Source organism: Sander vitreus, chromosome 9 (genome assembly GCF_031162955.1).
Source record: "Sander vitreus isolate 19-12246 chromosome 9, sanVit1, whole genome shotgun sequence".
NCBI classification, from domain to species: Eukaryota; Metazoa; Chordata; class Actinopteri; order Perciformes; family Percidae; genus Sander; species Sander vitreus.
In genome coordinates, this window is record NC_135863.1 from 6379451 (window position 1) to 6393099 (window position 13649).

At 41.4% G+C, this 13649-nt stretch overlaps 1 protein-coding gene across 1 annotated transcript in view; it reads left to right on the plus strand.

Moving 5' to 3' along the window:
• The first annotated feature begins 3494 nt into the window (after positions 1–3494).
• The window catches only part of LOC144522872 (ephrin type-B receptor 1-like), an 84685-nt gene continuing 74530 nt past the window's right edge, over positions 3495–13649 (plus strand). Inside the window, exon 1 of the mRNA XM_078258119.1 lies at positions 3495–3588. Coding sequence (XP_078114245.1) covers positions 3495–3588 — 94 coding nt within the window. The remainder of the gene's footprint in view (positions 3589–13649) is intronic.

Sequence of the window (13649 nt, forward strand, 5' to 3'; positions counted from 1 at the left end):
TAGCAGCCACAGTCTACAATACTGTTGATTTTACTTGTCTAGACATGAAGAAGATGTATCAACTCTCAGCACTCTGAGCTGAGCTGTCTGTCCATGACCAACATTTTAGAGAGTTATCTTTGAACAAAAAGGTGCCACAGCGCTTGCTGAACAAATATAACAAATGTAACTTAACTCTGGAGACAGCTTAAACATAATTGTTCTGCTCATGTGGCAGCTTGCAGGTCTAGAATCGATTTTTTGGGTCTCCATCTGTGGTATAAAAAGAAATAGACTCAGTGCTAATGTGTTTTCTTGTAGACGTGGCTAATTTTCTTAACCAATTTCAAATGCCTCCAACTGCTGGCTCTAAGATAAGAAGCATCTCCCGCTCTTTGTCTGCTTTTCACTTACGCACAGACAGATACACAACTCTTTAAGATACTGGTCAATGTGTACAAGGATGCAATAGCCACTGAATAAAGGTGATTGTTGTCGTGGTACATGGTGTAGTGTCATGAAAGCTATTGACAAGTGAAATGTCATGTTGAGAGACTTCAAATAGACTGTCTGGGCTTGAAAATGCAGTGTCACGGCAATGACAAATGTAATGTTGTGTTGTTTAGCAGCTTTTTCCCTTTATAGACACAGTGTCAGAGACAGGAAGCTGCAGGAGATGAAGGAGGCGAGAAACTTCAAGAGCAAATTGATCCAAGGCCATCGGGGGTTGAAAACGTTTTCAGTTTACAAACTGCAGTTGTCATTGAAACTTTTAGATTGTTGTTGCATAGGGCCAAAAAAACTTTATCATACTACCTACTAGGGATGCACCTACTTTTTTCTCTCCTGATACCAATTCCCATACCTCTACTCAGAGTATCTGCTAGTACCGAATACCATTCCAATACAGATGATCTCTTTTTCCCTGAACTTAACATATATATACCTACTGTATATACCTTACTACATTGGAACCCATTTAAATATTTTTCATGTAAGTTAACATGAAGCCAGGGATCGCTGAGGCACTAAAAGCTGAGTCAGAAACAATCAGTTTTATAATGACATTCTCAGAGAAACTGGATTAAATGTCACCTAGGAGGAAGTACTGCTTCATTTAAGTAATTAACCTTTTACCATCGCCCACTGTTCATCCTGTGGGATGCTGGGAATATAAAGAACTTTCACTGACTGCTTGGAGGTATTGAAAGTTGGATCGATGTGAACATGCATCATGTGTATGATAGATATTTTTTGGCGTCATTGTGGTCACTTTCAAAAAAGAACCCCCAATCCAAAGCAGTCCAATAGTGTAATAAATCCATGAAAACCTTATGTCTTAATGTATCACACAAGTTTCATGATAAAAAAAAAAACGCTCTTTTGTTTTAAAGTGCTCATATTATGCTTTTTGGCTTTTCCCCTTACCTTTATTGTGTTATATATCTTTTTTGTGCATGTTATAGGTTTACAAAGTGAAAAAGCCCAAAGTCCACCCCAAAGGGACTTACCATCAGATGGTAACAAACTGCTCCAAACAGCTCTATTGTAGTCCAGCCTTTACTTCCGTGACAAACGTGAAGTACTTTGACACTTTGTAACACACGTTATAATGCTCGCCAATGTGCTAGCATGGCACGCCCTCATACTCTGCTTCTGACTGGCTGGTAGTCCTTACCTAGGTACTGCGCATGTGCGACTCCCAACAAAGATGGTACAGAAGTGAGATGTCTCACTCTGTAGCTAAAACAGAGAGCTCAACACACAGGGTGAAAAGAGGAGCTGCAGCAATGTGCAGTACAACAAAAATATGGTGTTTTTTGAAAATAAAACCATGTAAACCTATTCTGGTACAACCTCTAAATACAATTATAAACCTGAAGATGTGCATAATATAAGCACTTTAATTTAAATGGACCAACTCCAACAAGGCTATGGGTGTTAAAGGGTTGAAATTGGTCTCATAGACTGGTAGGTTAACTAATTAAAGACCCGACACACCGCCACAGATGTTTTCACTTACACTGGCTGATTAGACCTCTCAGGTTGAAGTTTGGTGGAGCCGCGCTGAGGTCATCAAAGGTAAAGCTGAATAGATTGCAGCCATTATCAATGTTATTATGCATGTATGGTTTTCTTGCTGTGACTTATCAAAATGTCTGCTGTGAAAAAGGCCTATAAGAATAATAAAGTAAATTGTCCCGCCGAACAAGCACTGCAAAACAAACTAAAGTCAATCAAACACAGTACTGAGAGGAGATATTTTAAGTCACAAAAAGTGTAAACATATGTGTGGCTGAACCATACTGTATGCGTGTAGGCCCTACACACACAGAACGGGGCTCTAATGTTGGTGGTGATTATGAACAGTAACACTTGAGTGTTGAACTTGTGTAGCTAAAAGTCAGAGAGAATAAATTCCAAAAATCTGGAGATGCTCATGTGTTGCAGTGTCTGGCTTTGGGAGTGATTAGGCCTACTGGTTTGTCTGTGTTTAATATATTTGCAATGACAGCCCATATGTGGAACACATTCTGCTCTGTTTCAACATGCTTTCAACAGTCATGATACATCTGCACAGGCAGTGGGGGGACTCAGGCTGTCTGAGGGGCAGGGGTGAAAAAAAAGGCACTAGCTGCACGTCATGGGGCACCAGTGCGCGTAAGGTTTCTAGAATGTAGGGCAGAATATATATGGCACTGAAGTTTTTTTCTTCATTTTAAAGGCACCCGAGCAGTGATTCCCGACCAGGGGTACTTGTACCCCAGGTGGTAGCTCTGCAGTTGCGGTTGTACATGGAAAGATTGTAGAGCTCAACTAATTTAAACAATTAGAAATTGAAATTATATATTCACATATTACCATTAAGTCAACTGTAACACCTTAACAATATATATTGCAGTTATGTAAGTGTGTGAAAGCTAGTGATAATATGGAATTATTTTTGTGCCTTGAAATGCGATACCGTGTGTAATAGTATAGTAGGTTTTTATTTTGATGGACTTGGGTAGTAAGTTGTCAAAAGTCCTTTATTAATCATTAACTTGTCAGTTTAGGACGTATACCTTACCAGTTACAAATGATGTTATTGCACCGTGCTTAAAGACCACAACTCCAATCTTATCCTGTCATAAAGAGGCACGAGTCATTTCCACCTGCCACAAGTCTCTTTCAATTGCTGTTCTTGCGTTTGACCGTTGGGTGTCGCTGTCCCTTCACACTAGCCACCATGCCGGCGCGGGGGGAAACCTGACCATTGGGCATTCAGCCTGGGTCAGGTGGAAAAGAACGGGTGATTGGTTTACGATCCGCCATACTGTCTCCTGATTGGACAGAAAGGTGCGAGAGTCGAGAGAGCGGAGATCCACCAGCAGTGTATCCGCTTCGGTCCCCGCTGACTCTGCCCGTGCAGGACACACACACACACACGCACACACACACTGAGGGCTGAGATGTGACTGTTTACCAGAGGAATACAGCGTGTTTCTTGTGGGATTTTTATTGTCAGCCGGATAATGGGAGAAGACAGGCGGGGAGTCATTTTAGCCATGCGGGCCACTTGGGTTGCGGTGCTTCTCTGTGTGATGACTTCGGTGTGCGCAGTGGAAGGTAGGTGTGCAAAAAAGGGGCAAATTTCAGTGTTCAGATGGAAATGAAAGCTCGAATTCATTTAACTGTGGTTAAGGCTGTCCTGTCAACTGACCTGTTTTTTCATTATCCTATTCCTATCGACTTAGGGTATACAGTTTAACTTTGTGTAGAGCTCTGTACAGCTTTCGAACTGAAACTTAATGTGATATTTAGCCTAAGTGATTGCTTTAGGAATTGTCAGTAAGTTGTGTTGTTAGTCAGGGCGTGTTTGGGGTAGGGTTGAAAATTCCGGGAATTTTCAAGGTGGAAACTTTCCATTGAAATGAACGGTAATGTATGGGGAATACGTGGAAATTAACGGGAAATAACGGAAAGAAAATGAAAATAAAGAGGTCAGGCTGTTTTTACCATGTCATATGCAGATCAAAAACGAACCATTTACCATATAATAAGAAGATAGAATCCAATAAGTTGCCCAATAAATCCATTAATTTGTCAAATACAGTGTGAAATGTTACATGTGGTGAGTTGGATATCTAGCAGGTTCAGCAGGGGAAATTTACTTTGAAAAATCGAGGCGACAATGAGGGCTGTGTGCAAACTTAGGGTTTAAGGTGAACAAATTATTTATACTTTTTTTATTTATTTTTTTAAAATATGAATGGAAATAGATGAATTCACATGCTCAATCAAGCTACATCCTACAAGGTAACAGCTAGCTAACAAAACTAGCAGAATGTGTTAAGTTATAAACTGTGTAGCCTACTATCTGCTGGTTAACTGAAAAATCATAGAAAAAATATCAAATAGATAAACTCCTGTGACATAATCAAAACTTACCTGAAAACATGCAGTCGTTTGGCTCAGACAGTGCACTGGTGCAAGTCAATTAAATGGGCATACTTTTAACCAAAACATGCTTGTTTTTGTGTATTTCCACCCAAATAAATTCACTATTAAAAAATACGCTTTTGAAATTGAAATTGTGCAATTCCAAAATTCCTTATCTTTTTCTGGATTTTCCCGACCCTTTGCAACCCTAGTTTGGGGGTTTGATATCAGGGTTAATTTACCTTTTAGCTGTGGACAGTGTTTCTTCTATGTTGATTTTGTAGTGGCGGCCCACCATGGCAAAATATCTGCCACCACGGTATTAGAAACAGGGCTGTACAAAAAAATGTAGTCGCGGTTGCCTTTTAAATGATCCTGTCGACATAATGTACCCCCCCGTTGGCTGCCGCTCACATTGCAATTTAACAAGAAGTAGAACTATTCAGAGGTTATTTGGCCCGTCTGGTTTAAGTCCACATACTGCTGTGTTGATGTAGTTTATTGTCAGAACGTTTGCTTTCTTCCGAGTCGACTATTAAACGAACAGCTCCACTAAAAACGTCACCGCGGTTCTAAGTGTAGACCTGTAATAGATGTTAAGTGCCCTATAGTTCCTCAAAAAATACAGTTCAATCACAACTGAAAATATGCCTCATCGTGTGTGAATAGAGGTGAATAAATAGGACATAGGACATAGGACAAATCGGACAGACCTGCCCCCACTGCCCACTGCTACTGCCACTAAAAACAAATCCTAAAGGAAACACTCGTGGAATTTTGGACAGTACAGGAATGCAACTGTGTCTTATTGGAGGTTGAAGACACTAATTGCCCATGAGTCACAGCACACATTTCTGTAATAAGAAAAGGTTACCTGCAGGCTTTGTTTGCTACTGCTCCTCAATACTCTTCTGAAAATGTTGTTTATTCTACATTTATACAATCATTTAATTGTCTTTTAATAAGCTCGAGGAACATAAAGCACATGCAAAACACTACCAAGCATGAAATAGCATTATAATGTTTATTCCAAATTAAACATGTTAATCATAGAGCATTGCATTATTATGATATTAAAGGTTTAAATTATATCAGGTATTCACCCATGATCTAATTGCACTTTGTAATGGTCCCGTGATATGTTTATGCTGTATCATATATTGTGTGGTGTGTAGTACCAGACATGACTATTTCTCCCTTCTTAGTGCACTGTAGTAGTGCTAATAACATACTCGCTGCTGCTCAACTGGAGCATCTAAGTGAATCATAATTATATACTCCTGCTGCTCCTCACTAGGGTTGGGCATCGTTTTGATTTTAACAATTCTGATTCGGGGTGTCACAATTCTCCAAATCCTTGATTCGATTTAAAAGATTTTTTTTTTTAAAAGCACAGGTTGCTATGCTATTTTTAGACTAGACTTTTATGCAATATAATATCTGACCTTTGTTCGCAATGTACCACACTACATTGTCAAATTTAAAACATTTATTAACAATATAATGTAACAATAACTTACTATGTATATCGTCAGTATATTGGAAACTTGACAATTTGTCAATAAAGTAAAAAGAAAAAAAAAAAGTTTGCAGACAATGCTGAGGGCAGACGCTTCGCAGCCACAGCGGTGTTTGGTGTTTTAAGCCCCCAACGTCATCTTCTAGGCAGCGCTGCCTGGAAGGCACTAGGATTAGGCAATGGTTAGGGTTAGGTGCCTTGAAGAAGACGGTCGCAGCGCTGCCTTGAAGGGGCTTGGGGGCTTAAAACACCATCGAGCCAGCACAGCGGTCTTAGCAGACAGAGAGCAGAGAGGGTGACTCGGCAGTCCACTAACTTGTTGCTCTCTCTAATGTAACCAATATAAGCTGCTCTGTTTAGGCTACAAAACGTGCATGCATGCTGAAATTCAATTGTGCGGTTTTGTCAGGATTAAGCTATGAACACAGGAAAGCTCAGATAGCTGCCAGGCTAATGTGCAATGGTAAACACACAGACTATGGTACACACACATAGCAGAGCTTGCAAACTGTGGGTTTTTAGTCAACAACGCGAACATTGTCAACATAACTCACTGGAAATCCAAAATACTTCCACACCGGCGACTTCAGTGAAAGAGGAGGGGGTTCAAGTTCTGTCGATGAGGTTGACTTAAAGCACTTCCACATGTGTGTTTTTTTCCGCTTGACAAGCTGACCGGACGTGACATGGGGGCGTGGCAGCATCGACGATACCATTTTTTTTTATTCGAAATTTGAGATTGTGACTTAATTTCGGTCGTTTTCGATTTAAAATTGAAGTCGTGACACCCTTAATTCAGATTCAGATTCAGTTCTTTCTTGATTCAGATTTTCGTTTTAGCGGGCTTTTTCAACATAAAATAAAGCCACACTTTAGAGCGCCGCTTGCTTTGCTCCATAGCCGCGACACAACAAGCGGAAGTACAGTGGCCGCTATGGAAACCAAAACTTACGCGTGTTAAATTTGGAACTGATGATCGGATTCGAAACCAAATTTTCTAAACCATTCCAATTTTTGAAACGGTTCCAAGTTGTAACTGGTTGTCAAAGCCCAATCCTACTACTCACACAGAATCAGCTCCTGCTTCTTCACAAGCATCACCTGCAGCTGCTGCTCCTGTCTGAGAATATCTCACTGCTGCTGCTTCTCCCCAATAATTACCCACTGCTGCTCCTGTTAATTCTCTTCAAGCATGTGCCACTGCTTCACTCCAGGCATCACATTTTACTCCTGCTTCTCTTACTCCTCCCCAAGCATCACCTCCTGCTTCTCTTGCTGCACCTCACCAACTATGACCTCTTGCTACTTCTGCCAGAGCGTTACCGACTGATGCTCCTGCTGCTCCTCACACAGTATCAGAGCTCAAGCATCCCCTTCCTGCTGCTCCCCAAGCATTAGCTGTTGCTCCTTGTGCCATTTCTGCCCAAGCATCACTGTTGTTGCTGCTGCTTCTCGCTAATCATCACCTCCTGTTCCTCATCCTTCAAGCGTCAACTTCTACTCCTGCTCTTCTACTTCTCCTCTTTCTTAAGATTCGCTGTATCCTCTTCCAGCCTCTCAGCAACCATGCCTGCTTTTTCTTCTACTCCTCTCCAAGCATCTCCAGGGTTTCCCCCAGTATATTGCAAGCCTGGTGGCCCACTGGGCCTAAGTTGCCCCCCACCGGGCCTAAGCCACAGGGAATTATTGTTTAATACATTTTTAAGACGATTGTTTTTATATTTTCAAATCTCCCAGTTAGCTTTTAGCACTGACTTAATGTAGGGCCCTATGGAATCTGTCTTATAGCTTTTTTTACTGACACGGTCCTGCTGCTCATCCCCAATAATCACTTGTCTTTCCACAAATACTACTTCTGCCGCTCCTCTCAGAGCATTACCTATTGATTATTTTAGTGTTCCTTCCAAATAATCACTTGTTGCTCCTGTTCGTTATTCCCAAACATCAGCTTCTGCTCCTGCAACTCTCCAAGTAAAATCTCCAGTTGCAGTTTAAAATCCGCTCCTGCTGCTCTTCCTCAAAGCATCACTTCCTCCTCAATCATAACCTCCTTGCTCCTTCTTGATATCCTCCCCAAGCATCACCTACTGTTTCTCCCTTTGCTCCTGTCCATGTATGTCCCCCTGCTGTTCCTCCCATCATGTCCTGCGCCACCTGCTGCTCTTTCTTAGGCTTCACCTGCTGCTCCTGCATCATCCCTTGCTCCGTCTACCCCTCTGACATTCCTGCTTCCTGTTCTTCCTGCTGATCCTCGCCAAGCAGCTCCTGCTGCTCTTGCCTCTGCTGCTCATCCTCAAGATCCCCCTTCTCATCCTCTTCTTATTCTCCTACATCTTCTTCCAAGTCCTCTACCTCTCCGACTTTCGACTTCCGCCTCTTCACATTCCTTTCCTTCGTCTCCTGTTCCTCCTGCAGCATTCTCCACTCCCATGTCCTCTACGGCGTCTCCTCCTGTTCCTCCTGCTGCTGCTGTTGTCCCTTATGGAAGCGCTAGATTAGTCTGCTGCTGTGTTTTAATGGTGCACGTAATGACGGGCTCTGTAGTGAGTCTCCCCCATTATGAGACATGTACTGTAAATGTGTTGAAGGGCAGGTCTATTTTGATTAAACAGAACTGTGTGTGTGTGTGTGTGTGTGTGTGTGTGTGTGTGTGTGTGTGTGTGTGTGTGCGTGTGTGTGTGTGTGTGTGCGTGTGCGTGTGTGTGGGAGAGAGAAAGGTAGGAGGTTAAGATGGAGAAGAGCGACAAATAGGTACAGTGTGGGTTGTTTTGTGGTCACAGTGGCCTTTTCATGGTAAGTAGGTGCTTAATGAACTGATGTATAAGCTGATCTGAGTCTGATGTTGTAAAATAGACCCACTGCTGACACAGTCAATGCTATTATCTCTGGTCTGTGTCTGGATTTTCACTCTTCTCTTTTATCTATGACATATCAGAAAATTGTGAAAAACGCACTTTACATTTACCAAAACTAGTTTCATGTCACTCTTTTTTCAGTCAGTTTTTTTTTCAATCTTTTTTTTTCAGTTTTATCTTCTTTGTCACTGATTTGGAGGGGTGGGGTTTAAGGGGAAGGGGTAAGGGGAGTGATATTTCTAGTAAGCTGGAGAAAAAGTCAGTCTTCTGGACCCACAGCCCACTGCTCCGAAGCCTGGCATCACCACACAGCTAGCATACAATAATATCTTCCATGAGTTCACTTGGAACTCCCAAACAGCAAGTAAGTTTAGTTTAGTCTGTTTCTCTCCGCTGGAAGAAGAAGACTTATGTTAGCTAATTCTCTTCCGGGCTGGTCGACGTTCTTCTTCTTGGGCATTTAGCGGCAGACTAAAACACTTGTAGGCATATATTAGGCCGGGAGCCAGGTCCACTCCTCAGGATGTTTTTTTGCTAGCTTTTTACACCTATTATCTTATACCTTGGGCCATCACAAGTTGATAGCGACCACCCCCAACTCGGCCCCGTTTGGTCTCAGGGGCCAAAAAACACCTTTTTTGGGAAAAGCTTTTGGCGGAATGATGTAATTGTGAATATTAAGGTACTGCAGCTACATAAATGGTCATATAACCCTAATATTTTGCATGGTGTATCCTGACACATAGGGGAAACTAGCAGAAAAAGATTCTGGGTATTGCTGCCTTTTTGCTGTCAAATATCACCCTCAACATACCCCCCAAAAAATGTCTGTCAAATGCCTGACAAATTGTCATCAAAAGTGATCATTTTCAAGCATTTTATTATATCTATCACTGCCTCAAATGTACATGAAAAACTTCCCAAGTTTATAAGCTTCAGTTTAAGTCCAAGATGACCTTTCTAGCTAGAGGATTACAGCTGGTATAACCAAAGTTCTCCACTGTACCTCACATCAATTACACACATAAACACACTAACCAACCAACACACTAACCCACTGGTGTAGTCTAATGTATTGTAGTTGGTATACTGTAGCACTTTTTTTTTTTTCTGGCTCAGAATGGGCCTTTGTGGGGGGGGGGGGATATTAAAGTGTGGGGTCTGGGTGTCCTCCCCCAGGGTTATTTTGAGCACCAAAGACTAATATCCTGCATTCTGATACACTTTTATGCACCAATTTATGGTGGGATTACCTTTATTTATCCTATGAGAAGGAAAACAGAGATGATATTAAAAATAAAAATATCAAAAATATAATGGATTATAAAGCAGTAAGAGGGCTTTCACATCAGGGACCTGAGCCTGGATCACAAAAGCTGACCCCAAAGAAACGAGGACAAAATAAAATAGGCTACTTATATTTGATTTAAATGTGGTGAAGGGAGGATACTGGCGTTATTGTAGGCGGAGCATTGGGGCCCAGTCGCTACGCACACACTACACACTACACTACACACACACTACACACTGCGCTCAGCGAGGAGCAGGTCAGTGAAAGATGAGAAAAGTCTCTCTGCATGTTCTGCAGTGTTAGTTTTGTTTGCTGTCACGTAAAAAGGCAAAGGCAGAAATGCCCAAAAAATAATAAGATAAGATATTGTTCATATGCAAAAAATATTCTTAATCCCATATGGAATGGTAATGCTTGAATGTTTTGTTTTCTCTGATTTAAGGTACAGTTGAGAACTTTGGTTATACCCGCTATAATCCTCTAGCTAGAAAGGTCATGTTGGACTTAAATTGAAGCTTAAAGCTTATAAACTTGGGAAGTTTTTCATGTACATTTGAGGCAGTGGTAGATATAATGCTTGAAAATGATCACTTTCAATGACAATTTGTCAGGCGGACAGACATTTTTTTGTCTTTTGGGGTATGTTGAGGGTGATATTTGACAGCAAAAAGGCAGCAATCCCGTAAGTACCTTAATATTCACAATTACATCATTCCACCAAAAGCTTTTCCCAAAAAGGGTGTTTTTTGGCCCCTGAGACCAAATGGGGCCGAGTTGGGGGTGGTCGTTATCAACTTGTGATGGCCCAAGGTATAAGATAATAGGAAATAATAGTGAAAAAAAAGTAGCAAAAAAACATCCTGAGGAGTGGACCTGGCTCCCGGCCTATATGCTGCCCATGTCAGGTCCGGAAGATTTGCATTCCCTGGTACCTACGGTACCTGCTGTACTGTAGAAAAACAAGTCAAGTCATGTTTTCAGAATTTTGGTATTGACTTGGTTACCGAAGTGTCGGCATCCGTAAACAAAAGTATAAGGAATACATCACTCTGGCCATAGCTGTTCTAGCCATTCTATGCTGCACCAATACACTGACCTTTACATTCCCTCAGGATTTACACCTTTTCATAGAGCCCAAAATGCATTACAGTAGTTCAGCATTTGACCCTGTAATTTTGAAGTCAATGCAAACCCTGACCCAGCGGATACTGTTGGGTATAAGTGCTACATATCCCACAAACAAGGCTTGGGAGTGGTAGCAAAGTCATCTGTGTCTGAACCAAAAGCCCAGTCAGCAGCAGGCTCTGTCACTGAATTTGCTGATTTGTGTCAGTTTTGAGTGTCGAGGGGTCGAGGAGTTAATTTCTTTCGACTTTTTCATGCAAGAGGTGCTACTGTAGTCTGAGCCTAATTTAGAAATCCTGAATTTGTGTGCTGCTGAGGCATGGCTACATGTAAAATATGCACTGTAGATATGATTCCACTGCAAATATCATTTCTGCTCCTACACGTAAACTATTTTGGTCCTTTTCCCCGGAGCCTGAACACATACGTGCTGTGCACCATCTGTCATCTTGTGGGAATCCTAAAGGTTAAACATCGTTGATCCTGTTTTTAGATGCTGTTTTAACATGACAAGCCGTAATTTGTGACTTTGTTTGATATGTTCGATATTAGTGTGTGTGTGTGTGTGTGTGTGTGTGTGTGTGTGTGCGCGACTAATGATGAACAAATGATCTCCTCTGGGAAACCTATCACACACTTATTGCTAAGAGAAATGCAGATGAGACTCTGCACGTACACAGCACTGCCACCACACATAAATATACACACATACTGTACCCTGCACCATTCTCTGCCAGCTTATGTTTTAAAGATGTGGTTTCTATATTCATTTGGTCATCAATGTGACAGACAGACAGTTGAACTGGGGAAAAGTGGGAGCCTGGAAGATCAATCTCACCAGCCCTGAGGCTTTTACTCCAGTGTTTCCCAGTCTATTTCTCCTCAGGGCCTCCCATCAATACTAAATATTTATTTCCACCCAGCATTCAAATTGTTTCAAAATAAATTTTCTTCCGCATGGTACTTGGAACCTGTGGGAATATTTGCCTTTTGCTGAGAGACTCAGAGTCTTGGGCCAATCGGATATGCCGATTATCGTCCCTGGCCGATTATCAGGCCGTTTTTTGGCAGTTTGCAGATTATCTGTATTGGTGTTTTGTTTGCCTGATAACCGATAAGGTTAATTAATTAAAAAGTGCGGTACTTTTGGCTCCGCTACAGCTCTGTCTGTCCCTTTGCTCACCACTGAGTCTGACTTAATGTCCCGCCCACAACACTATCTGACTATCTTTAACTCTGTATTATGTTGAACATTTTTAATTTATTAAATAATTGCTTAAAGCATTTAAACAAAGTTTTGTGTTGGATTTTGTAACATTCCAAAATCTTAATTTTGAGATTTTAATTGTCACATCGGTTCCAAATATCAGTTATCGGTTTTATTAACAACTAATAATCAATATCGGTATTGGCCTTGAAAAACCAGTATTGGTCGATCCCTAGTCTGGTATTGGATACTATCCCTCTCCATACCCAGGCTATTCGACTTCAGTAGGCTATTACAGTGTTCAGTGGTTCAAGAAGTAATTTAACAAAACATCAATGCTCAATATTTATTGAGATGTGATTAATAAGTGTGAAAATATATCCTTAACTATAAATCGTCTTCACACCTTGGCTGTGAATTTTCACACAACTCACAATCCTCTTCTTATATTCAAGGAAGAACTTGTTGTGATGAGCCACGTCAGTTACTGAGGAAAGATAGCTTTTTTTCAATGCATACTTTTGACAGCATTTCTATACCAAATGTTTGGCTCACATTGTAGGCTACATATTTATCTGATGTGGATTTACTCTGTGCATCATGATCTAAAATAGTTTATACTGTATCTGCAGCTGTACCCAGTTAGCCTGGTCCTACCAGAATCTCGTACATTTCATTTGTACAGAGAGTCTGGCCACTCTCCATTGATGACTTCCTTGAAGGTGGGTACTCTGTTAATAACCAATCACTAATGTTTGGTCATGATGTTGGCTTAGCATCGGTAGCTTCTGCCTTAGCCAACTCCTTCACTACTAACGGAGCAAGCTTGAAAATCTAACTTTTCCCGAACCCCGTGGGGAGGAGGGCCACAACATCATGGCCACCGACAAAACTCAGCAAAGATTGTTCTTGCTCGGGCTTTAACTTCTCGATATTCGGCAGCGTTGCCACAACGGACCGAATGGCTTCGCTCGCATCTTTCTCCACCGCCATTACGGAACTGGGTTACATACATATATACACAAACCTTATTTGGCATTTCGTGCTTGCAGTATTGTAATTGAGTCCAGGACAATAACTTGAAACCCTTAATTGATCCTAAAATGCAGAGAATGCATTGGTGTCTGTACATACAATGTCAACCTTGAATTATGGTAGTCTTTTTTTGGTGGGGGCCACTTCAGGGCAGCACAACAATCTGTAAACACATTTACATATTATTACCTTATTAAGTCGATGTACTGTGTGCAA